At 37.0% G+C, this 27,957-nt stretch overlaps 1 protein-coding gene and 1 non-coding gene across 2 annotated transcripts in view; one reads left to right on the top strand and one right to left on the bottom strand.

The window, feature by feature from the left end:
* The window catches only part of PLXDC2 (plexin domain containing 2), a 395,504-nt gene that overhangs the window by 19,595 nt on the left and 347,952 nt on the right, over positions 1-27,957 (bottom strand). The window contains exon 14 of the mRNA XM_024576153.4: positions 6,180-6,340. Within this exon, the coding sequence (XP_024431921.1) occupies positions 6,180-6,340 (161 nt within the window). The remainder of the gene's footprint in view (positions 1-6,179; positions 6,341-27,957) is intronic.
* On the top strand, positions 13,314-13,447 carry LOC128780786 (U4 spliceosomal RNA). The gene has a single exon (XR_008426785.1). It is a non-coding gene; the product is annotated as a U4 spliceosomal RNA (small nuclear RNA).

Genomic DNA, 27,957 nt, shown 5'->3' with positions numbered 1-27,957 from the left:
ACAAATACAGTGTGAGCCACATACACAGTTTTATGTGTCTAGTAGCCACATGTGCAAGTCAGTGAAACGAATTTTAATAATGTATTTTATTTAACTCAATATCCCCAAGTTATTTGCATTTCAACATGTAATTAATATAACAATTAATGAAAGCTGGCGTATATTTTACATGGGTTTCATTCAAGACTAGCTACATTTCTACTGCTAAATAGCCACGTGGGGTACTGGCTGCCACACTACAGCACCGCTCTATCGCCTGCGTTTTCTCCAATCCTCAGGGTAAGAATTACAATCTGTCCAAAGGCAAACTCCATTGCAACTGAAATCTTAGTGCTTTCCTGAGACATGAGGGACATTGTTCCCATCATTTTCCCTCCTTTCCTACCTTCTTTAGACAAGTTCTCAGTACTGATTCCTTTCTCTCTGAGGATATTTCTAGTGAAGGTGACCACGTCAATTTTCTTTACCTTCAATTAGATTACATTTTATGTATTTTATTTAAAAATCTTAAATAGGGCTATGTGATGGTATGCAACAGTGGGAACGTTTATATCCATAACCCATATTCATGCAACACTAAAATGTATTCTAAACCACAGAATTTGTGCCTGGAGATGTTTAGCAAACATAATACAGAACCTAAGGCATATCAAATTCTTCCCCAAAATTAAAGATTTAGTACTGTCATCAAAATCTATTAAAAATTAAGGGACATATGCATATTTGAATGTGTTTTCTCTTTTGTTTCAAGATAATAAACTTAATTTTTAAAAAGCTTTTAGTCATTCTTACATAACATGATGATTTTGGTCGAAATCAAATATCTTTCTAAAATTTACTGAGAAAAGGCAGATAGGTAAACATAACATGAAAGCTATTTAGTATTTAAACGTCAAAGAAAATGCTCAGTGTAAGATCTGAAGAGGGAATACGGAAAATACCGTATTTTGCCATGTATAATGCACACTTTCTAGCCCTAGTTCTGAAAAAAATAAGGATGCACTTTATACATGGGTAGTACTAATTCTGTATCTATATAGATGTTTTTAATTCTTTTATTTATGCTTATGTATTAAAAATGCAACTCTAGAAAGCAATAATGATATCCATATGCAAAATAATACCCTGGAATACAATAATTGGTTTTTGTTTCTAAATATACATAAATAAATAACTGAATTAAAAATTAAAAGATTTTTTTCCTGAACATTTGGGCCAGAAACGTGGGAGCACACTAGAAAAGGGAATACATTATACATGGCAAAATACGGTATGTTCATGAAAAATAGACTACTGAACGTCTTAGGAAAATGGAACCCTTGTCACTGGTTCTATATATGAACACATGGAATGCAGGTAGTTAATTCAGTTATTGTTTAACTGCACAGTACATGGGTGATTATTTGCTTTATTACCAAGGCTTCCTCATTCTCATGTACTTTTCTTCATTTTAGTCATTTCATTGCATTTAGTCACATTTACTTAGAATTCCATATAAGAATATATTTCTAGATTAGATTTTAATTCACACTTTATTCCTTTTCCTTCCTACAAACAAGAAGTTTAAAAGCTAAAAGTACTATATAAACACTTTAGATGAGTAAGAATATTTGTACCCACAAAATATATAATTGGTGTATATTTTCTGCAAGAACAGCACAAAAATAACAGCCGCTGTCTTTATCAGCACCATAAATGAACAATAACAACAGTAGTTATGTGAGTTGTTAAGACATTTTTGGGCAAGGATTTTGGCAATATTAATTAAGTACCTTTAAACTCTTTATTTCTTTCTTTTGATTCTATTTTCAGGAATCTATTCTAAGCATCCAGTATGTGTCCATAGGCATACATCTTCCCATATTTCCACACCCAGTGCGGCAGAATGGCCTAGCGGTTGAGGATATGGTCTCTGGAGAACCTCGGCTCAGCACTGACTCCACCACTGACTAGCTGCCTGATGTTGAGCGAGTTACTTAAATTCTGTACCTCATTTCCTCGTTTATGAGGGGGAGATCATCTTAGTGCCTTATAAAGTCTTCATGAAGATTAAATGAGGTAATAAGTGCAAATCACTTCCACTAGTAAATTTAATAAATGTTCACTGTTACCATTGTTATGTTCACAATGGGGCTAATTATAATAGCAAAAAATCAGAAGAGCCACAATGCTCCACAGCACTAGATTGGTTGCATTAACTCAGCTATATCCACTAACAGGGGTGTCCGGCCTGCTGCACGCGGCCCAGGATGGCTATGAATGCGGCCCAACACAAAATCGTAAATTTACTTAAAACCTTTTTTTTTTTTCTCATCAGTTTTCATTAGTGTTTGTGTATTTAATGTGTGGCCCAAGATAACTCTTCTTCTTCTAGAGTGGCCCAGAGACGCCAAAAGGTTGGACACCCCTGCCAGGAAGGTAAAGTCATAAGTTTTATCAAAATATACACAGTATGTAGCACGGGAACTAATTCCTGCAAGCGTGCAATGCAATGTGGATTTCCTTGTGAAACACAGAAGATACACACTGGGTCATGTTTAGTATCACTGAAACTGGGATGTCTCTTATGGTCCAGGGTGTGTCATAGTTTTACGGGTAGTGTGTGATGCATATTGTATTTGATGCGTTGTGTTGTAGGCAAAATAATGGCTGCCCCAAAATGTCCTTGTCCTGACTGTCCAAAACTGTCAGTGGCACCTTCTATGGCAAAACAAACTTTGTACGTGTGTTTAGGTCTTTAAAGACCTCGGGATGGGGAGATTGTCCTAGACTATCCATGTGGGCCCAATGTAATCATAAGGGGCTTTACAGGAAGAAGGTAAGTATTCAGAGTTAGTAGTAAAAAATATTATGACAGAAGCAGAGGTCCGAATGATGCAAAGAAGGGGCCAGGAGCCAAGGACTGCAAGCAGCCTCCAGCGGCTGAAAGCAGCAGCTGAAGCCTGAAGCCTCTAGAAGGAACCAGCCTTGCTGACCCCCTTGACTTTGGCCTGATGAGACTAACTTTAGACTTCTGACTTCCAGAGATGTAAGATAATAATTGTGTGTTGCTTTAAGCTACTAGGCTTTCGGCAATTTGTTATAGCAGCAATAGGAAACTAATTAACACAGTCTTACACTGTTTGAAATGGGGTTCTTTTTGACTTATGGGCAATGTTAAGCTCCCAGTGCTTTCTGAATTGCCACTTAGCATAAATGGCAATCAATATAAAGCTACTGAGTGAATGTTGATGAAATAATATACGGTCATTAAATGTGTTTAAAAAGAGTTAGGAAAGTAGAAAAAGTTACTTGATTAAAAGAGAATGTCATTTTGCAATTTAGTGAAAACAAAATTGTGTTAAATGGGCAAATATCAAAAATGCGCAAAAAATTCCAGAAGAAAATAAATTAAAATAGAAAAAAATGTTTGTTTCTGCATGTTGGGATGGTAAATGACTACTTTTTCTTCCTTTTATATTTCTGCAAATTTTCTATAATGAACAGGCATTGCTTTCATAATGCAAAAAATGTGCATCGATTTCATGTTAAAAATTAGTAGAATGATATGAAATAAAAAGCAGTGTGCATGATATTGGTAAACTCCATCTCTTTATGCACCAATAAGTACAATATAAGGTCATTCGAAGCCTTCAAATTCAAAGATCTGGTATTTCACTAACTATGTAGTCATCATGGATCTGGGTTTGTGTTACAAACATGGGTCAGCTTTAAACATAGTGAAGTTATGATTATCATCTTCAAAAATCACTCACCTAGCAGCCACGGTGAGCTGCATGAGGACAGCAGGGGGTCAGAGAGGTAGTGATTTAAGTATAAGCTGATAGTCGACTCAGTTGGAAGGAAAAAAGCCAAGAGGAGGAAGGTTGGAAACCTGCAGTATGGTTCTGCTTCACTTGAATGTGGAAAGACAAGAGAGTTTTTCTAGAATTATCGCTCTGCGACCTTGGAGAAGTCCTCCACCACTCTGAGCATGGGTCTCTTCCTTTGTATTATGAGGGAAAAGGACCAAATTACCTCTAGGATTCCTTCTAGTGCTAAATATTCTGTAAATAATATATGTGCAAATATTCACACAAACACAGGGACATATAAGGCTCTGCTTATAAAACAATAAGATTGATTCAAAGAGGCAAAGGCCAGAAAAAATACTTTCACTATTCTCCAGTCTCCCTTTGTGTTCATACAGGGACTGCTGTGAACTGGTGTGAAGTAGGTCTTTTGCACTCTACAATTTTCCACTAATACCATTGCCATCAGATATTTCACAGTATCTTCTCTCTCACGATGTCAAAAAATAAACTGCACAGCGTATTAAAGGCTTACACATGTGAAGGGTGACAGCGGCAGCCTGTGGCCTGGCTAGTTGCTGAAGCTTACGGCTTGTCATTTGGCAGCTCTTTGAAGCATGCATTTGTGACCTCGGGTGAGCCCTCTCCTCTGTGGAAATCCGGCACATTCACAGAACTTAACAGCTTTCCAACTAGTGAAACTCTCGATAGTGTCTCCATTCTTAGCATTTTAAACAAGATTCCATTTCTGGAATATGTCACATGTGAAATTTCAGTGGAATCTTGAAATGTCTTAGTATATTTATTATCTTTTTCCCCCCAGGAAATGTTGATGGGGTAACACTTATTTGAAAGAAACTTAAGTTATTTACTCCACATCCTACAGAACTTAAAAGTCTGTAGGGTACAATAAATCATGCACATATTTAACTCTAAAGCAGAACAGAAATGTAGGAGAAAATATGACTGTTACAATGGATCGAACTTCAGAGGAGAATGAGAGGTTATGTCCAGCTGTCCAGAAAGAGAATGGTCCAGGAAAGCTCACAGGGCACAGGGCATTGAAGGCTGTTTGGGTCTTGAACTGAAAAACTGAGGTGGACGTGAGGGGCTTTCTTGGTGGAGGAAACAGAATAAGCAATGCCCTGGTGGCATGAAAAATTGGGGGTGTGCATGGAGAAGAACAAAGAGTGAAATTTGGTGGCAGTGCCAGCTTCAAGTTAGGGAGCCATGGGATAAAGGCCAAAAAGATAGACAAATCCAGTTTGCCAAGGCCTTGAACACTGACCTAAAGAAGCTGCACTTGGTTCAACAGACAGTAGAGAGGCAATATAGGGCTTCTGAGCAGTTATTTAACTGATTTTCATTCATCCCTCCTTTTTAAAGGTAATTTTGACTTTGTACTCTAAATGGCAGTATAATTTCTTATTCAACAAATGAACACAATTCTAAGTAACATTTGTATGTATCAACCAGTGAATTGGAAAATATTTAAACTTTACATGTTTGAAAATATGAAGGGAAACATTTCCTTTATTGATCTACTGATGTGGGAAGAGCAGTGACCCATTAAGATGTTGGAATGAAAGGTGCAGATAGAGGGAGCCCAGAAGCCCAGTCATCTGGAGGACAGAAGGTGACTTGGTCACATCGACTTCATCCTGTGGCCCCCAGGCTTCCCAGTGTCAGACCTTCCGGTCATCAGGGTTTGGCTCTGGCCCTTTATACACAGACCGTGGTCCTTCACCTGACTGCTCTGAGCCACTGGCCCTGAATTTCTGTTCTGTACGTGAAAACCCAGTACTGATTTAGCAAGGTGCTTTCCTTGTGTTTGTATGAAGAATGTGTGTGCAATTACATGTAAATGTATAAATATACACACGTTGTACAAAGTGGTAATAGCCCATGCCATTATCTTATTGCTCTTTTATAGAGAAAGCTATTATTTTTCCCAAATCGTTTGTGAGCAGTTTGAGAGCAGGCTCACCACGTAGTACCATGCATCCCAGCTAGTTCTCAATTAGTATTTATTGATGAATTGATTTAAGAAATGTTCTTTAGCCTCCAGCATATGCTGCATTTCCTTCCAGAATCAGAACAGCTGGTTAACATATTTGGTATAATAGGACAAAAAAGTATGGTTTCTATTTTCCTTTAGATCTATAAAAGGCAAGATAGGTTGTTTTTTAAAAGCTCCTGAGATGAGATAACTGAACTCATCATATGAAAGCAATCTATCAATGTGTGTGTGTATGAGAGAGAGAGAGAAATCAGCCAGCTCCCAAATGCAAAATGAAGAAGAAACGTGCTACATATTAAAATACAAGTGATGTTAGCAGATGGAGAGCATTTGCCACCTAGCATGGTTTTTATATACTGGACGCTTACCTCAATAAAGAAGATGCTGGCTGCTGACGTCGGGTGGTGATACATATAGACCGTCACAAGAATGGCGGCTGCTATAATGAGGACCAGGATGAGAATTCCGACAATGAGGCCCGCATGCAGGGTCCCCCCTTTCTTCTCGGCTGCACTGTCATCTGTGGAAGCTGAGAGGACAACACGGCTGTCAGGCCATTCACGTTGCATTCATTAGAAAGGGTATTTATATTGTTAGTAAAGTCCTGTTAGATCATTTTTTTACTTCCTGTGCAACTTTTCTTTTCCCTGCCCCCCATTTTAGAAGTCAGATATTCTTTATTTGGGTAGTATAAAATCTACACTACTAATGATTAAAACACATTTATCGCTGTTTTAATTTATAGTTCAATAAACAAGATCAATAGCCTTTATTCTAAAACTACTGTAGAAAATCTAAACTTCTATCTAATAAATTTAACTTTGATTTTTCTCATTAAACCACAAGCACTTCGACCTATGAAAAATTGATTACTTTTTGAAAGCTTCTCTCTCATTTTATTTTGGAAATTTAAAATTGGAGAATATTGGACATCTTTTGGTGGACTTCACATGCATTCTCAGAAAGTCTGCATGAGTTCAAAGGATTATTTTCAAAATCTGCCTTAAACTGCAGTGCTCTTTATAACAGATGAAGCTGAATGAGCCTCCGATAGTTTTATCACAATCTAAAGGAAATGCACAGCATAGGAAAATAACCCACTACGCACCAAAGCAACACAGTTTTCTCTTACTTTTACTGAGATGCTTTCCATTGTAATACTCAGAGAGGTATTTTGGAATTTTGGAACTGAGAACTTTCCAACTTAAAGTCAATCAACCAAATAAAAGTAATCTTTAAAGTCTTATCTGGTTCTAAAATCCTATAATCTTTGAAAATTACTCAGACATTTAGAGATCTTAAATTATGTGGAGCAGGTAACTGTATCTTATTGCAAACTATTTTTGGTATTTTTAAATTAGAAAATAAATTAAGTCTCATAGAAGTTTTAGAACAGTAATTCATAATTCTTTTATTACCAACTTATGTCTTTGTTATTTTCACCCTTTGCCTGTATGTTTTAAACATTTATTGGTCTATTAAGCCTCTTTAATGAGCTCCAATTTATTTATTTTATTTTAAATTTTTGTTAATAGAAAACAAACATGAATGCCTATCAGAATATGTGGACAATACTAAGAAACAGAATCTAGCTAAAGCAAAATAACATGATCTCCCCAATTTCCTACTCTTCCTTTAAATAGTGTTGCTGTTGTTTGTGTACTCTGCTTCGGATCCTTAGTTAGTATTCAGTAATCTTTCTCCAAATCAAATAAGCCTCAAAATCCTAATGTATTCCCTTACCTACCAGAAATAATTCATTAATGAAGGAATATAAAATTTAAAGAGTAATTCATTATAAAAAATTCATTGACAGAGAGAATTCTGGGAAGATGGCAGTGAAGTATCAGCAATCTGTCTCCCCACCTGGGTAACAACAGCACTGGCCGAATCTGCCTAAGGCAGAGATTTTCACCTGATGTGTCACAAGCATTTTAAAACATGCGATACTTTTCTATTTAGTCCGGGGCACTGGCTTTTTTCCCCCCTTAGACTGTCAAATAAAAAATTGACAATAGCCCACACAACAATATCTGTCTGGTGTGAATAAATCTGAATTATACCTATTTTTTTTGTTAGACTGGCAAAAAGTATATTTTTTGGTGTGCTGCAGAATTTTAGTAATTACTTTATGTGTGTCACGAGATGGACAAGGTTGAAAATTGCTGGTTTAAGATAACTACTTTGTAACTCTGGACTCAATCGAAAGCTTGCAACTTCCAGGGGAAGGCCTGGACTGTAAATTATGGTTGCTTTTAGTCACTTTCAGCTCTTAACGCAGTAGTAGCTGTCTGTCCTTCACCCCTCACTCCTGGGACAGGCAGCGGTGCACCTGCTCTGACCACTGACTCGTGCTTCTGATCACAGAGGCGTGGACAGGAAGACAGGCCGACAGGCAGCCGTGGCTGCTGCACCTCCCCGTTTGGCTGACCTGACTTCCTAGGGAATTGAAGAGACTGCATGCTCCATTTTCTCCCTTTACTTTTCTCATTTTCCCCCTTTTGGGAGCCAGCTGTTAACCAGTAGAACACTCAAAACAACTGTGTAAACGGGTGACACTGAAAAGTGGCAGTGCATGCCCAGGAAAAAGCTCAGAAAAGACTTGGGAGGACCCTAAGTTTATACTTCAAGCTGAACCTCAATACAGGGACAGCTTGCCACAATAAAAAAAACAAAAGCAGTAATCAAACACAGCAAACTCTAGGGTAGGAGAAGAATTTGATTTCCAGATTCACTACATTATTAGATTCCAGTGTCCAGTTTTGAATAAAAATTCACAAAAAGATGTGGTTCATTCAAAGAAAAACAATCAACAGAAACTGTCCCTGAAAAGGACTTGATAGTGGATATACTCGACAAAGATTTTAAAACAGCTTCCTTAAAGATACTTAAAGAACTAAAAGAAGATGGACAGAAGCTAAAAAAATGTGGGGACAACATGGAAATATAAATGAAGAGATAGAGAGTAAAAAAAAAAATTATGGAGCTGACAAGCATAATAACGAAATAAATAATAAAATTTAAAAAATCACCAGAGGAATTCAAAGGCAGATTTGATGATAGAACAACAAATCAGCAAACTATACATTAGGATGACCGAAATTATGGAGTCTGATGAACAGAAAGCGGAAGATTGAAGAAAAGTGAACACAGTCTAAGGAATGGTGGGAGACCATCAGGTGGACTGGCATATGCATTATGGGAATCCCAGAGGGGAAAGAGAAAAGTATATTTGAAGAAAGCTGAGGGAGGGGGTTGCCACTAGATTTGCTCTGCAAGAAATGCCCAAAAGTTCCCTGCAGGGTGAACTAAAAGAACACTAGACAAAACTGAAAGCCATGTAAAACTAAAAACCTCAATAAAGGAAAATGCATGGGGAAATTATAAAAGTGAGTATGACCAAAACTACTGTAGTCTAAAGGCTAATACTATTGCAATTTAGTTTTTTTTAAATTTCTTTTATTTACTTATTTTCAGAGACAGGGAAAGAGAGGGAGAAAGAGGGAGAGAAACATCAGTGGGTTGCCTCTCACACACCCCCAACTGGGGACCTGGACAGCAACCCAGCCATGTGCTCTGACAGGGAATCAAACCTGCGACCTTTTAGTTTGCAGGCCGATGCTCAATCCACTGAGCCACCCCTGCCAGGGTGCAATTTAGTTTTTAACTCTAAATTTTTTAATATATATAATTTAAGAGACCAATGCATTTTTATAAATTGTTAATTTATGTTTTTGAACACAGAATGCATAAAAATGTGACATTGTGGCATGAACAACCAAAGGTGCCATGGATGGAGACATAAAGATGTAATTTTTTATATAACTGAAATTAAACTGGTATATAATACTCAAATTAAAGGGTTATAACTTTAGGATGTTAAATATAATCCTTATGATAACCACAAAGAAAATATCTAAATAGCTATAAAATAGAAACAAAAGGAAGTGAGAAATTAAGAAATTCCATTATGAAAAATCAACTAAACACAACAGAAGGCAATGTTGAAATGAGGGACCAAAAAGCTACAAGGCAAATAACAGAATGACAGAAGTCCTTAGTTATCGCAGAGATTTGCTTTAAATATAATTGAATTAAACTCTCCAATCAAAAGACATAGATTGGCAGAAGGGGTAAAACCACATAATGCTGTCTGTCTATAAGGCACTAACTTCAGATCCAAAGACACAAATATACTGAAAGTAAAAGTATGGAATATTCCATGTAAAATAGTAACTAAAAGAGAGCAGTGTTGCTGTACTAATATAAGACAGAACAGATTTTAATTCAAAAATATTACAAAAGGCAAAAAAGAAAATAACAAAAGGTTCAAGACAGATAGAAGATAAACAATTAGAGACATTTATGCTCCTAATGATGAACTATCAAAATATATGGAGCAAAAGCTGACAAAATTGAAAGGAGAAATAGTTCTATAGTAATAGTTGTTTATTTCTGTATTCCACTCTTAATATTGAATAGAACGACCACACAGAAGATAAGTAATGAAATAGAGGACTTAACACAACAACCAAAATATATCTAACAGACCTACGTGCAACACCCGACAACACATACACGTTCTTCTCAAGTGAGCACAGGGCATTTTCTGCAACAGACCATATATTAGGCCACAGACAGAGTCTCCAAAAAGGTAAATATCATTAAAAGAATCATCTCTAAACATAATGACATAGTTAGCTATCCATAACAGAAGTAAAAGTGGAAAGTCACAAGTTCATGGAAATTAAACAAAACATTCTTAAACCACTGATGGATCAAGGGAAATTAGAATATTGAAGGGACAAGGGAAAACCCAACACGACATCCTGAAACGTATGAAACACAGAAGCGTGCCGTCAGATTCATGATGCCGTGTAAACTGTGTTGTATTCCCCTGAACATGTGTTACGTTTAATGATTTGGTTTCGTTCGTAAGCACGCCTGTATCATTGCACTTTGTGCATGTGGCTTTTTTCTTGTTTTTGAAAGAGTACAACACTTTACTTTCAAGGGGAAATAGGATTAATTTAAAATGTTGCTTTGGAGTAAACATGGCAAAAATATTTACTTGAGTCAAGAAGGGAAGTCTTGAATGTTTCTTCAAATTCCATTTGTAATTCCAAGTTCTCTACCCATCAATCCATCTAATCATCCATCCTCCCTTTCCTTTTTTTCTCCCTACCCCCATTTTCCTTCCATCCTTTCATCCCTCCTTTCCTCCCTTCCATCCATCCATTCATGTATCCATCCAAACACTACCCAATTTACAAAATAGAAACATCCTGATAGATGCTGAGAAGAAACTGATGATGACCAGATGGGAGGGGTTTGGGGGGATGAGTGAAAAAGGTGAAAGAGATCAAGAAGTACAAATTATCAGTTATAAAAACGGTCACAGGGATGTAAAGTACAGCATAGGAAATATAATCAATAATACTGTAAAACTATGTGTGGTGTCAGATCGGTGCTAGACTTAGCAGGGTGACCACTTTATAATGTAAGTGTAACCTTACATTATACACCTGAATCTAATATAATATTGTGTCTCAACTGTGACTGCAAAACAAATTAAACAACAACAACAAAACCCAAACAGCATCCAGTTCTATTTCTGGGTTTAGTATTTGTAAAGTTCAGTCTCTCTTCTTTTGTGTGTGCTGAGTAGGGAAGGGAAGGACAAGGCACTTGTGAGTCGGCCTCAGGCTGCCACTTTCCCAAGTGGACGGGAGAACCAGAACCTCTTATGGAGGCAGCAGGCAACAGGCAAGAGGCATCCCTTCCCAGGAAGGAAGAAGACAGCAAAGAACCTCTAAAATTTTCTTGGACCTACCTACCAAAATATATCTAACAGACATACATGCAACACCCAACAACAACAGGTAGGACATAGGTCGCCAATCTTTAAAATATAAAATTATAACTGAATTTATACCTTAAAACCTCACTCACTCCCTTTACTTAGGCAAAAATATTTACATTTGCCATTATTACATATTTATATTTCCAATAATGGTTTAGTTGTATGTCCTTTTTAAAATTCTCCTTTGCAGTGTTGTTGTAGATGTTAAGACCCAGTTCAGGTCTAATGAAATCTATATGGACGGTAATTTGTTACTAGCCAAATATAAATTTTATAACATTTTTGGATGATGATTATTTTAATAAACAATCTCATGAATTCTCAAATGTTACTAACCAGTAGACAAAATCAATAGTTAGAGATCTACAAGTGTGCACAGAAATTCATGATGTCATAATTAGAGTAAATCATTTTAAGGGGAAATGTAGCAAATTCAATTCCAGCATATTGCGGAAGCATTCTTGTGTCAGAAGCCAGTGCTCTTTGCAAATGCTTCAGAGTGATCACCTGCGTGGAGTGGCCAAAATTGCACACATATTTCTGGAGGACATAATTTTCTACTTCCAAAATATTTAAGCAAGGTTTCTGCATCTCTGTTGTAGCAGCTTCTTCAATTAACAGTATTATGATGGCTTATTAAAGGTTGTCAAATCAGGCATTGAAATGATCACTCCGTTAATGTACTTTGACTTTAAATTCTTTTACTATTTGGTTTTCGGTTTAATGTTACAGCTCAATTAGATGGTACAGGTTTTGCACACTTATGGGAACCTGTGAACAGAATGCAGGACATCCTGTGTTAAATATCATGAGCACTCAAATGCACGACTGGAATTCTAAAAGAGTAAGAAAGTGCTAGTAATTTCCACAATTGAAATTAAGCTTATTCATATTGAATGCAGATTGCTCAAATACATTGATTCCTTCAGAAAAGATAGTAAACAAAGATGTCAGCTTTGAAAAGTGTCATTCATTCCTGTGGCTTGACTGATTTCTTCTGGAAATCCACAGATAGAATTGGGTCAAAGAAAACTTTAAATTTGTTTCAGGTACAAACTTCTTAAATTAATCAGAGTTTATTGGAAGTTGGGAGAATATTCAAAAAGGCCAGGAGGGATCTAATCTGAAGACCCAAACTTTCATTCTACTCCTAGAAATATCTTACGCCCTTTCACTATGTCCAAAGGCAAACGAAAGTCAAATAACTAACCCCACTCACACACAGGGCAATTCAAATCTTTAGCCTTTTTAGCTTTACATTGTGTATTCAAGAGGAATTAATGATAAAGGACAGCAAGTCACCATGAAATGAAGCCTCAAAGCCACAAAAACAGTATATAAATCTATCTGAAAAGTCTATCTAATCAAGGCATTTTTGGGTACTATGTTGAAGACATAGTTTTAAAAGGTACATCATGCACAGAAATTCAACAGTATCAAAGATAATATGCTCTCATAGTTTTTGAATTTCAATAACTATGAGTTTCTAGTTTTTCAGTGCTTTATAAAATACAGATCAATATTGAGACACAGAGAGGACTGTGAGAATTGTTACATTTATCAAAACAATCCGCTCTTTGGGGGAAGTTTTAGCTGCCATGGTAGCAAGGACAACAGAGTTTTAAAAGACATGAAGTACAGCTTTGCGCAGTGGCAGTATGGTAGCCAATGAGGCTTATCCGAGGCATGATTATTGCTAAAAGACATGAAGTACAGACTAGAAAATATTTAAGACCTCATGTAAATGTGTTTAATTTGCTGCATTCCAAGAAAAGTTTATGACTTACTGATGAGAGGAAAGATGAAAAAAAGAAGTAGGAGAAAGAAGGTAGGAGGAACGAAGGAAGAAAGTTTGACGTTTCTTCAAAGTGCAGCATTTAATTTTAAACCTCTATGTCTCCTTGTTTTTTCTGACTGACATACTTGATAGATTTGTTTTTCAGGGTTTACATGCACGTAGCATTGATAATTTGGATAAGTACAATTCTTTGGCATGTGAAATCTATTTGAACACATTGCTAAAATGACCTGCATCCACTATTAAATGTTGCCAATAATTAAAGTCCAGAAATAAGTAAAACTAAAATACAAATACTTCTCTGAAATTCTACTCACTTTAGAACTAACTCTTCCCTTGGCTTTAAAAAGATACAATACAGCTCATAAATTCCACAACGTATTAATATCCTTTGAGGGACCAAGAGGCTTTGGACAAAGTCTTGTACAAACTTGTTCACTTACAGAGATAATGTCAAAATGCTCTTTTTTAAAAAAGTCAAATAAAGTTAAAGTATAAATGCTTAAAATATTAGTGTTCCATTTTGGCTTAAAAACACACACAGACACTCGGCTTTCCCTCTGGAATATTATCTAACCCATTTATAAACTGAAACGCATAACTGAAGAAAATCAAATGATAAAATTTTTCACTAAATTGACTTTCCTTTTGAAGTTTCCCTTGTAACTGAGCTCATTTTGTAGCTCACATATTTTTCCCTTTAGCTCTTTTAACTTTTCTACAGCCATGATCATTTAGCATTTCTCCCGGTGTTTTATATATTTTCTTATTTTTCATAATTCCCCTAGGCTTTCACTTTCCTAATCTTGATAGTACTACTTTTTGGATGCTTACCAGCCTGTCAATATTATGCAAGTAGTAGGGTACCTTGAAATATTATATAAGCTGTACCTAATCCACAATATGTATCACTGCGACAATACATTCATAATTCACGTTATGACATTTCCAAAGGAGGGAAGTGGGTAAGTACTGTGAAGAGATATTGAATGAGTGCACAGAACACAGCTAAGTGCATTACGTGTGGTGAGAACAATATCTGGCAGGGGCAGCTGGCCCAGATTCTCCACTGCAGCCTGTGCTACTTACTACAGGGCCACTGTGAAATTTCATTCAGGGAAACATATAAAACATTCTAGGCAAAAAGAGCGTAGGGTATGACCATCTTTTTAAGCGATAATTCATGGCTCTTTATCTTAGAAAAATGAAGCTAAATAAATTCTTCTGAAATCCTATTTAAAGAAATGCTCGATTCCATCAAAACGCGGGATTTGGCGAGCAGCCACCACCCAGTCTGCCTCTGGTCTCATTATGCAATCAGTGCTGCCGTGCGTGTGCCTGCCCGAGCATCTAAGCGCAGGGGCTGACAGTATTTATAGCTACATAAGACCACGACTAAATCTCTGGGGTAATCCATTATAGTTTTCATTTCTTGTGTGTATGTACTACTTTTAAAAAATAGCCTGCCTCTGTCTCCAGTATTTTCAGGCACCAAGCTCCTTGTGAGACCTAACTCTTAAACTTTCCTAGCATCAGTGTCCTGTACCAAGTCATCTTATTTCTCCATTTAAAAATTACTTTTGGAAAAAAAAATCATTTTTAACACAATAATCCACAGAAAAAAACCTTAGTACCTAATTCTCCAGCAAAATATTACACTAAAGGGTTTTGTGGAAATAATTCCTCTTTTAATTCCATGCCAAGCCCCTGCGGTAGTTAAAAAATTCAGGTTTTAAATTACATAAAAATGTTAGAGTGTTTGCTAATGAGTATATTCAGAGTGATTATGAAATACCAAAAATAAGGTTGAATAAATATTTTCAAGATCTAAGGGTGCAGAACAGGGTGACTCTAACCCATGAAGTCACGTGTTAAAACAACCTATGTATACACAAACTTTTCATTGTCACAGTGAATGTTTCCTTTGTTATGGTATCAATCAGTTTTTCTGACTATAGAGGACGAATCCTCTTTGCCCTGCTCCTAATGGGAAGATAAACATGTGTCCAAACTACGCAGCTCATTGGAACCTTGGTACCTCCTAGGTAAATATGAGGCTTTCTTGAAATTATTCATGGAAATGGGATTCATTCCCCGGTGACGTCTGAGTGCATATTGGATGGAAATAAGGGCACTTCGGTGAATAGTTTTTCCAGTGGAAAAATCAAGGTCTATCTCACATGCACCCGCTCTGGTATGTCCACCCTGGGTGACCAGGCCACCAAAGTCCTTACAGGGTTAAGTCTCTATCCCCAGAACCCAGCAGTAACTAGGACACTGGTCATGAACCTGCAGCCAAAAGTTGAAAAGCAAAAGCCCAGCTGCCAGAGGTCAAGGTGTCAGTAGGCTATGCAAATAAAATCGACCCTTTATTAATTATCCATAAGCAGCTTCTTTTGAGAACTGCTGAATATTTAACCAATTTCTCTGACACCTGAGTTTATGCTCAGAATTAATGAAAACCTCTGGGCTTCCTAAGAAAGCATGGATGAATTTAGGTGCCAATGCGTCACTTGGCTAGTGTGTGCCTCAGTAGAAACCTTAGCCCTTGGTGTTCTTAACAACCATAAGAACCTTTTGCTATTTGCTGTTGTTTGATGTACACAGTCCACAGGAGGGTAAATGGGAAGGACCCTAAGTGTGTGCTCTGTATCTCAAGGAGACAATCAGGAACTGGAAAAAAATGTGCAGAGTCTGAAATTTCATTTTAGTCTGTGTTACCAGAACTAATAAAATATATTGAGGGTAGAAAGAAAAATTGAAACTGCTGAGAGCCAGTTTTGCAGGGTATTTATACTTCACAGCTTAGCATCAATACTGGCAACACATGGCTCAGATACTGAGCCGAACAGGGACAGAATAAACTAGCCTGCTTGGGAAGATACTATAAAATTATTTAACACAATTGTTTGCCTCTTGGGTGGTGGAATATCAGGTTTCTTGAAACATAAAGTCCCACATGTTGAACGTGGGACAGAATATGGTTAGGAGGTGAGCACTGGCCTCAGTCTAACCTTTTCCACCAGATCAGCTTTGTAAAATGGCCACACTTACAGATGTGCGGTGCTCCTGTGAGCTTCCCAGTGGGAAGGGCTTTGCTCTCAAAGCACAGGGGGATGGGACTGGAGGAGCCATAAAGCTCATTCAGACTTCGATTTGGCAATTGGTGCTGCTGTGTTTGCTGAGATCCTGGCTGGCTTTAATAGGGGGAGAATGGCCAAATGGTGACACCGCTGACTGGGGACCCGGGAGCAACCCTCTGTGCAGGGTGGAATGGCAATGGGGAGCACTGCGCATGATCTGCCACCAGAGAGTTTGGTGGTAGAGCCCTGTTATGTCCCTTATGAACTGTGTGACCCCAGACAAATTACTTAACCCCCTGTGCTTCTGGTACTTCATATGTAAAATGGGATTATAACAGTACTTCCTTCATAGGGTGCTGTGAGGATTAAATGAGATAAACATGCAAAGCTCTTAGGAGGGTTTCTGGTATACAGTAACAGCCCAGTAATTGCTAAATGATTTGGTCATTATTAGGAACCCTGCAGGAAGGTTTTAAGAATAATTTAAAGCAAAACATGAATCAAATAATCAGAAGTATTAAATTTTATGCCTACTAATTAGAGAAGGTGGTTTGCTAAGGACACGCCTCTTTCCTTTCTTTAGTTGAGAATTTCGAGAAGCTTAGAATTTACACATGAGAATTAAAAGAAGAAAAACTATATCTGGTTTATGAGAAGCACATCAAAATTTCTCTCTCTCCACATTTTTTTTAACTGAGGTAAAATTTGCATCTCTGAAATGCACAGATTTTAAGTGAATAATTCAACAAACACTTGTAACTGTATATACCAAAATAACCATAAGCCAAATCAAGAAACAGAACATTTTCATGAACCCAGAAAGTTCCCTTTTCCTGTTTCGGGTCATTCTTTACCACTCTCTACCCCACCCCACAAAGGCCAACCACTATGCTGATTTCTACTACTGTAGATTAATTTTGCCTATATTGAATTTTATATAAGTTGAATCATACTAATATATACTCTGTCATGCCTGACTTCTGTCTTAACATATTTTTAAAAATGCATCTATGTCATTGAATGTATCACAGTTGTTTCTGGTGAATAGTAAGTCCACTGCGTGCATATACTCAATTTATTGTTTTATTGCTGAACATTTGGATTGTTTTCAGGCATTGGTAATTATGAATACAGTTGCTATGAATATTCTTATGTATTATTTTTGTGGCTATTTTTCTCTTGGATAAACACATAGAAGTATAATTTATGGCTGAAAAGGAAGATCTATGTTGAATTTGAAAAGACTGCCAGTTTTCGTGCACCGTATCCCCAATATTAGTGCCAAGTCTTCTTAGTTTTAGCCACTACCATGGATATGAAATGCTAGCTCACTGGGGTTTTGGTTTGTTACCTTTTTAATACTAATTTGCAGGAGTTCTTAATATTTTCTGGATACAAGTTTTTTGTATTTGCAATATGTATATTGTAAAACTTTTTTTTCCTGTATGTGACCTACCTTTTTATTTTCTTAATACAGCTTTTGATGAATACAAATTTTCAATTTTGATATAGTAATATATCAATTTTTGAACAGTCTTTTGGGGGCTATTAAATTTATGAAACTTTTCAAAGTACCAACTTTTGACTATGTTAATATTCTCTATCACTTGCCTATTTTCTATTTCATTTCTTTGTACTCCTCTTGTTTCCTTCCCTGTACTTATTTTGGGCTCACTTGCTCATTTTCTTAAACTCTTAAATTGAAGGCTTGGACCCTTAATTTAAATCTTCTTTTTTCTCACATAAGAGTTAAGAACTATAAATTTCTTTCTTAGTACTTTCAGCAGCTTCTCACAAATTTTAGTGGGCTGTATCCATTATCATTCAGCTGCAATATTTGCTAGTGGTATTTAGAAGTGGTTTTAATTTCACAGATGTAGGGTTTTTCTAGATATATTGCTACTCATACTTATTTGATTCTTTTGTAGACAGGGAATAGAGTCTATAAAACTTCAATATTTTGCAATTTAAGATATCCTTATGGTCCAGCATATGGTCTATCTTGGTGACCATTTAATGTATATTTGAAAAAATATATCTATTCTGTAGTTGTTAGAAACAATGCTCTATAAATATCAATCAGAACAAGGTGTTTAATAGTGTCATTTAAATCTATATACTTCCTAATTTTTAATATTGTGGTCTAATTTTTAAATATTATAATGTCTTCCAGATGAACTGACCCTGTTATCATTTTCATACTTTCCTCTTTACCTCTCTCAATGCTCCTTGTCCTTAATTCCATGTAGTCTACTATTTATTCAGCCACTGTATGGTTAGATGTTCATATATTTTTCAACTTCACCTTAAAGCACTTCATGTCTTTGTGCCTCCATGTTTCATGTTCATCTCTTATTCATAGTACATAACTGGATCTTGCTTTTTAAAAAGCCAGTCTGATAATCTATGCTTTTAACTGAAGTGTTTGTTCTTTTGACAATTAATATAATTATTGATACTGCCGGATTTGGATCTGCCATTTTGCTATTTGTTTTCTTTGTGTCCATCCATTATGTGGTCGATTTTTACTCCACCCTTGCTTCTCTAGGTTAAACAAATATTTCTTAGAATTCCATTTAAATTTAACTCTGTATTTTTGTGTCCTTTTTCTTTAATGGTTGCTGAGCATGATGTTAACGTGTGTTAAAGTCACTTATGGTTGAAGTTTTATCCAACAAATTGTTAACTCATTATTACAACTGAAATATTTTGACACAGTAGCTCACAGCAGCACTGTTATGTGTTAAATAATTAACCTCTGTCCTTCTTACCCAAGATACATTTTAAATCTTACATGGTATTATTGCAAAATAAAACTAAGGCAAACATTAGTATGGAACAGAAAGCCACTGAAAACCTAGCTGTTGAAAAAAAGTTTCAAGTAAAATTATCATTTAAAGGGTTAAACTACTCTCTTTAAAGCTTTATGCCTTTTTAAAAATAGCATCTATTTTTTCTCCATCAACATTTCCTCTTCTTTTCCCTTAAACTGGATCAGCATATTACATGACTAATAAGCGCTGGCAATTCTAGCAGAAATGAAAGAGGTTAGTGTTGACCTTGAAGATGGTCACCAGAGTGAGTGGGCTCCAAGTGCACTTCAGCACGTCCGTTAGACATTAATAGGAGGCTTCATTTTCCATCCCCTGAGGAAATGTTTTGTGGGTTCTCTCAACTCCCACACACCATGCTCTGAGCTCTCCTGCTCATTTTTACCATATTACTGCACCTCCTATTATGCTGAGAAAAAACAAGCTCATATAAAACTCCCTCAGCCTCTCCCTCCCACCTCTCACCCACGCCGGCTACCCAACAATGCTTGTCCATATATCTCTTCACCCTCAGCCATCTTTTAACTCCTTTCTTCTTTATATGTTCTTTTCCTCAACACCTATAACACGTAATTATGCTCCTAAAATAAAACGACATCCACAACATAAATCCATACTTCCCTTTTCAGCAAGCTTCTTGAAAAAATAGCTTTTCCTTGTTGACCTCAATTTCATTATTGCCCAGAGACTTCCCCGGTTCTCTCTGGGAATTGTGCAACTGTGGACTGCAGAACTGTTCAGTCAAGGACAACAAATGTTACATGTCACCTAATCTAATGGTCATTTTTCAGTTTTTTTCCTTCTTTGTTCACTTGATCTGTATGAGGCATTGATGTTGTTCCCTACTTCCTCCCTGAGATTATATTCTCAGTGTTACCCCAATAAATTCAGTACAAAGGGAGGAAAAAAAGAGAAATGTTTTTTGAATAAGTCAAATCAAATCAACATCAAAGTTAATCTAATTTTCTAGTGACATATATCTTATTTTACTAAAACAAAGCAATTAACCTTGATCACTAGACATTTCATATTTTAAAAATATATAATAATAACTTCACATATGTTTACAACCCTGGGAAGGTGCTTAAGAAATTTTGGGTAACACAAAAACTGCTCCTGGGGCACCTGATAAATCTCAGGTTCCACAAATTCATGCTATATGGAAATTTCTTTCCTTTGGCAGGAGATTCCCAAGCCCAGGTTCTCACAAGAAAAAAGGAGATAGAAAATTATAATGACATGAACACAGAAAGGAAAGGAGGTATTGATAGGACAGGGGGATATAGGAAAGCATTTTGCTGATGGCAAATTAAAAGTATATTTAGAGCTACTCTTGGAAGCCGTGTATTTCTTGAGAGCCTCTGCTACATCATTTTGCTCTATGTTCTATCAGCAGCATAAACTCTATAAATTAACATGAAGAGGAAAAATATATTTCAATGTGATTTTCCTTTATCTGTTCCTATGCTGGATAATAATATTTTAAACTATTACATTGAACAATAAAGTTGCAATTTCTGCAGGTCAAAACTTGATGAAAAAAGAACGAGCAATTTCATGTTTCAACAAAATATAGAAAATTTAACTGTTCTTTACTAAAATAAATAATTGCAACAGCTAAAATGTACTCATTTTCACATACTATATTAAAATGAGTCACACAATATAAAAGACATAATGCTTTTGGGGCTCCTGCCTCTGCTGAGCAAGCCACATCCTTTACATGTAGACAGAGGTAAATGTTGCCGCCAATTCCAATTTTGTCTTAGGGGAGTCATGAGGGATAGGTAAGGACCAACGGGTAGACTCAGAGTAAGAGACGCCATTCTCATTTTAGAGACTCTGGCAGAAAGAAATGAAGAGTTCATGCAAGTCCTGACACTGAAAGCGTGGTCTGTGACCTGGTGGTGTTTGAAATGCAGTGCAAAGGTCCGGGCTGCACCCAGGAGCTACCACAGTGGAAAATTCACTGCAAAAGGACTCCCTCTTCCCCCCACCTTCCCGATGCTCGCAATATTTCTGAAGCATCGCAGCAGATCATTTGCTCACAACTCAACTTTCCATGGGAATCACCTGAGGATTTCAAAATAGTGCTGCCTGGATCCCAGCTCCAGGGTTCAGTTTAAAGGGCCCGGAGAATGGTCTGAGCCCTGGGGATTTTATAAACTGGAATAACGAAATTAGATGAGAATAGCTGGAGAATTCCAATCTGTAGAAAAAGTTGAGAACCACGGCTCTGAAGAAAATTTTAGGAGACAAATCCCTAATCCTCAGGGATATTCAAAAGAGCATTCTGAAGTGTAAGAAGTGTTCACTATTACGGCGCATGCATACTTAGAAGAGAGTTAGAGCTATCATGGAAAGTAGCCAAACAAAGCAGAAGATAAAACCAAATGCCAAGATGGTTTACAGTTTGAGAAATGGTAAGTGATAGATATTCAATAGCCTGTCAAAAGGAAGTAACAGTTTCCCTTTGCTTACAAGACTCTGATCTGCACAAAAGAAGTAGATTTAAAAAATAGCAAAGGAAGGAAGGGGAAAGAAATGAAAGATATGCTGCTTTGACGGCTTATGTATTAAAGTCAAAAATAACTCCCCTGAATGATGAATGAAACACTAGACACTTGATCTGTCAGTACAGACGAGGTAATAAAAGTATAACCTTAGATGTGTTCCAAGTGGAACGAGTCAGAATAGTGTTCTTACATTTTTCTCTTTGGATGAAAAGTATTATGATATATTCAGAAATAAGAAACTACCCAGAACAGAAACAAAAATTAGACCACCCATTCCACAGCAGTTCATTCAAAGTTTATCTGTGTTAGCTGTTTGAAGTCACTTTGTAGGTACATACCTCAGAATTAACTTAATCATACTCTGTAAGCTGCTTAATGTAGCTATTTCAGTATCTCTTTGATGGGGACTACACACTCTTTTTTTTTAATCCTTGCCAGCAGATATGGTTATTGGTTTTATTATTACTTTTTGTTTATTGATTTTGGAGAGAGCGAAGGGAGAGACAGAGAGAGAGAAACACTGACGTAACAGAGAAATGTGTTTGGTTATCTCCTGTACACACCCTGATGGGAGACTGGGGCGTGAACCCAGAACGGAGGTTTGTGCCCTAACCAGGAATTGAACGCATCACCTTTTGGTACATGGGACGATGCTCCAAACAACTGAGCCACCGGCCAGTGCTGGAAACGCCACGTCCTCACTAAAGAATACAGCCTTTCAAAATCCAGGTTTAGTAAAATCCCTGGAAATAAGAAGAAATGACAAATACAGCTCTGCCTGCATAATACAGTTGCCTGGAGTGCTGATATCCTTTAAATATTATTAGCAATAAAGAACTTACAGTCACACTGTTTTTTTTTTTAAACTTAACTTTATCAAAGGAAGACACTTTAGAAGAACTAAGAGAGAATGTAGTTTTGGTACTTGGATAAATATCAGCCAACAAATTTTAAATAATCAAACCAAATCACGGGAGTTTATAGCTTTAAATCATTTTAACACCTGCAGCAGAGCAGAATGGCACAATTCCGTCTGCTGAACTGAGCTGTATCTGGTCGAAGATTTTTCTTTTCAATTTAAAGACATTGCAGGAGGGAGGGGGTGGGCAGGATGGAGTGGAGTGGGGGGGGGGAATGGGACAACTGTAATAGCATAATCAATAAATATATTTTAAAAAAATAAAGACATTGCCATTGATTGAGCTTTTGACCCTCTTCAGTCCTGGATATAATTTTGTGTACTTTACACCTTAGAGTCATCTACATTTCTATTGAGGTGACAAGTGCCATTTGAAAGCAACTTAATCTAATGCCAAAAAATGCATTTAATAAATGTATCTGCTAAAATATATAGCTAAGTAATTCCTTAAAAATGAAACTCTTCTATTAACATTTTGCCCAGATTTGAAAATCCAACGATATGGTTATTTTTTGAAGTTTTTTAAATTACAGCTGACCTTCAATATGATATTAGTTTCAGGTGTATAGCATAGAGGTTAGACATCTATATAACAAGACATGGTTTGAATGCTCATAACCATTATTCACATTTATAACAAGTAGATGTGGTTTTAAATGCTATAACCATTATTCAGGGGTGTCCAACTAACTTTCACTGGGGGCCACATCAGCTCGCGGTTGCCTTCAAAGGGCCGAATGTAATTTTAGGACTGTATAAATGTAACTACTCCTTAACAGTAAAGCGAGAGCTTGGTGCTGCCACAGGGTAGAAACAAGGTGCCAGGCTGCATAAAAGAAGGTAGAGGGCTGGATTCAGCCCCTGGGCCTTGTGTTTGCCACCTGTGCATTATATGTTTAGTCTGCCCAGAAGAAGTCCAGTCATTGTTAATATAATGAGAACAGTTTGTGCGACATCCATGTAACCTGGCAGTCAAGGAGAGTGGACTGGAATGCACACTCATGAAAAATGACAACTTTACTGGTCAGTGGGGGCAGTAGACGCCATCGAGTGAGCATGTGTACTGTGTGGCTGTCACATTCAAAATGACTGAGCAAGTAGACCAATGGATCTGCATCAAATTTTGCGTTAAGTTTGAATATTCCTCCACGGAGACTATTCGGTGAGTCAGAAGTCCAGTCATAGACAACTGGTGACTGGCAGCTTCATCACGATAATGAATCTGCTCATGTATCTTGTCTCATGCAGAGTTTTTTGGTAAAACATCAAATCACCCAGGTAACTCAGCTCCCCTACAGTCCAGATGTGGTGCCCTGTGACTTCTGGCTTTTCCAAAAACTAGAATTATCTTTGAAAGGGAAGAGATTTCTGATTGTCAGTGAGTGTCAGGAAACTACGGTGGGGCAGCTGATGGCCATTGGGAGAACTGTGTGAGGTCCCAAGGTGCCTACTTTGAAGGCGAGTAGGGCATCCTTGTCCTATGTACAATGTTTCTTGTATCTTGTATCTTCTTCAAAAAATGTCTCTATTTTTCATATTACATGGCTGGATACCTTCTGGACAGACCTTGTACATATTCAAAGAATACATTCTAGTAAACCTTCATGGTGAGTTAAAATGGAATTTCTAGAGAAACCAAGTAGGCTGAAAGAACTTCGGGGCTTTGAACATCATCTACAGAGCAGCCCTGTCGTCCGGAGACCACATGCCAGTGACGTAGACACTGCTCAGTTACACGGGAGAATCAAGGCCCTGTGATTTTCACAGAAAGGATGGAGTGCAGACTAATGCACAATTACATGTGAGAGGCAAATTTCATGTTCAAGCACTTATAAGTATAATCAGCTGTTATCAAAAAGGAAAAAAAATAAGTGTGTGTAAAACACCTAATAGTGGCATCTTCCACATGGGATCTATTGTAAGAGATCTGCACTGTAAAGTAGCAGCAGCACTGGCGGCAGGTTTTAGGGACCGGAAACCTGCACCACAGTCACATAGATCCCCATCCCACCTCTGCCACGTACTGCCAGGCAGCCTATCCTTTCTATGCCTTCAGTCTTCAGTTATAAAGTGAAAATAAAAATAGGACCAGCTCACGGGTATTATGTGAGTTAAGTGAGGTAATATAGATACAGCATTTGGAATGGTGCCTGAGACATAGTGCACACTCAATAAATATTTCTTTTTCCTCTTCTTTTTCCTACTATATTTCCTCCTTCTTTTTCTCTTCTGTTTTTCACATAAATACTGTACACTATTTGATTAGACTTACATGGTTGCTATAAACAATATTATAAATATGCAACTTGTAATATTTCAGTTGGAGACATAATGTTATGTTTAGATAGGCCCCTCTGAGTTTTTGTATTCAGCCACTTCAAATGGTCAGTTAATTCTGTCTCTCACTAAGGGGACTGTACTCCTTAGATATCATTCCTCTGTTTACATTTTTTCATGTTCTGTACTCCAAATAATCTATAGAACTTAGAATTTCCACTCAAGCCTGAAGGCTAATAAAGCTTCCCAATCAAACGACTAGTCTGAAACTTCTAGAGGCCCTGCCTACACCTAATGTAAAGGCAGCAGGAGACTCAGCACACGTCTGAGACTCAGCAGGAGGAGTGGCGCAGCCAGTCTAGGCCCCGTCGATGAGAAACCCTGTCGTGCGCCTTCGGCGTCCTGCTGCTCAGAAGTATGTTGTGCTTTCACATCAAAGATGAAGGGAAATCTCTGGGAAGGTGAATGTATAATCATGTCAGCTGAGGATTCCACTAAGAAAATCAACTACTTTAACCCACAGAAAGTCCCAGAAAGACTCAGAGACAAGGTAATCCAATATCAAAAAGATGATGTGTGTAAAGAGACTCATTCTAGCTACATATTGACTGCTTTGAAAACTGTCCCTTTTCCAGAAAAGTACAGACCGCTAAAATAAAATGCTTTTAAGAACAGCGAATTAAATCAGAAAACTAAATCAAAAAATAAAACATGCTAAACTTCTTTGCAACAATACATAGCAATTTACAAAAATTTATTAGCTTGCATTAAAAAAATTCTCAATAAATGTGAGAAAATATTTAAATTAGGCATCCTTTTTATTATTAGTTCAATTTTGCAAAATGTTGAGCTAGAGGGTGTTTAATTAACTAATGCAGTTAGATGTAGTTGGACAACTCTTCCTGCATCCCCATATTCCATGAAATAAAAAGCCATGATAGCAGGCTGTGCTGACGAAGGCACTACGAAACGTAGTGGGATTTTCCTTAAACGCTCTTTTGGAGGAACATGTATCTTAATACTGATCAGGTTGGTCTGTTCTAACTGTACTTTTATGAAGAGTGCTTTACAAATAGCCCTAGAGATGAAGAGAGTTCCAATACATAGGCATAGTTGAACGTGTATTGTGGTATTTTAAAATTCCGATGGTTACCTGCTGCATATCAATGATCTAAATATCATCTGAAAATCCAACAGTCAACTTTTCTAGTATAACAGAAAAGAAAAAAGTCTTCCATTTAAATCTTGGTATTTATTTAACTTGATATCTCATTATCATAAGGTAGTTCCAATGCACTGCATTAAGATCTCCAGCTTTATCATTCCTTGCTGCATTAAACACTAAGGATTGTCCTTGGAATAACTGGAATATTCTAAAAACCTATGTCCCAATGTATACTCTACAAAACACTCTCTATGAGATGCTACTTATAAAAAGATTTTATGGCCAAATGAGAAATGCTTGCTACTCCATCTTTATTGCCAGCTATTCGTTTACTTAGAATACATGCTGGCTGAAAGCAAGGGATTTGTCTCAGCTTTGTTCCCTGCCTTGCCTCCAAGCCTGTAACAATGCTTTTCCATCAGCAGGCGTTCAGCAGGAATACAAGACTGAATGAGCAAATGAATATTAAAAGCTCTGAACAGTTCTCCACTCAATACACTTTCTTCACTTTTCTCTCATACACAGTATCCCACACCTATTTAGTCACAGGTATCTCTTGCTTGTTCTGGTAGCACTATAGAATATTTTATTAAAATCAAAAGAAAAGAGAGCACAGAGAATAATATAACAAGCATGGATGTCACCACTACCTATCTTAAGAATGAAGTTACGAACACAACAGAATCCTCTTGGGAACCCTCTTGCACACATTCACCTCGTAGCACACATCTTCCCCAACTGAGGTAACCCCAACATCAGGACTAAGGCTCACATGAGACTTACTAATGCCGCACTTGGAGAAATCCTGTGCTGGGAGAATGCTAAAGTCCCTTTAAACACTAAGATTTTAATTCATTTCGAGATAGTATACATTTTTGCAAATGGTCATCCGTAAAAGTAGCCACTTACTGCATTAATACAATAAGTATGAAATAAAGGAAATAACACTATGATACAGAAGCAAGACAATGGACAACTGATGTAACAATGCTCAACAGCTTCTTTCACAAATAAACTCATATAAACTCTAAAGGGAGATATATGCACATATCTTCGGTCACTGCATACATACAGTGACCTAAGAAAACTTAAAAATATGTGATACTTAACCTGACCTGAGTAATGAATGTAGAAACCACTCTGTACAATCGCAGAGAACATTACCCTAACGATTCTGACATACTCAGGAAATCGCCTGGGGCTGCAGAAGTAACACAGTGGCTCATCTGTGTCCTCGCACGCCCACGGTTATGTGACAGATGCTGCGAAGAAGGGGAGGAGACCGTCTTCCTGAGCTCGACACAGTTACTAGTAAAACTAATCTCCTTTAACTGGATCCGGCACACTAGGATAGAGAAGTACTGTGAGCTAACAGAACCCAATAGGAAAAGAACTATTTTGAAAATTTTAGTATTTTTCACAGCCTTGTTTTGGTAAAACTTTTCTTCCTCAGATTTTCAAGTGTCACTGTAGATACACCATTTCTAACCTGTCTTAGAGCATGCTTTAAGTATGCTCTAACCAAATGTTCTACATATTTAATTTTTGTCCCTGGCTTCATATAAAGGATAAAATGGCTTAATTATAACAATATAGGCATATAGTGCTCTATTTCTTAATTTTATTCATAAAGGATATTAAATAGTCAAGTTAGTGAAAGAAAAAAAAATAACAGTTGAACCCAATACCTGCTC

Source organism: Desmodus rotundus, chromosome 4, assembly GCF_022682495.2.
Source record: "Desmodus rotundus isolate HL8 chromosome 4, HLdesRot8A.1, whole genome shotgun sequence".
Classification (NCBI taxonomy): Eukaryota; Metazoa; Chordata; class Mammalia; order Chiroptera; family Phyllostomidae; genus Desmodus; species Desmodus rotundus.
Note: the sequence above shows the minus strand (reverse complement) of the source record. Positions and strands in the feature narration are given on the sequence as shown.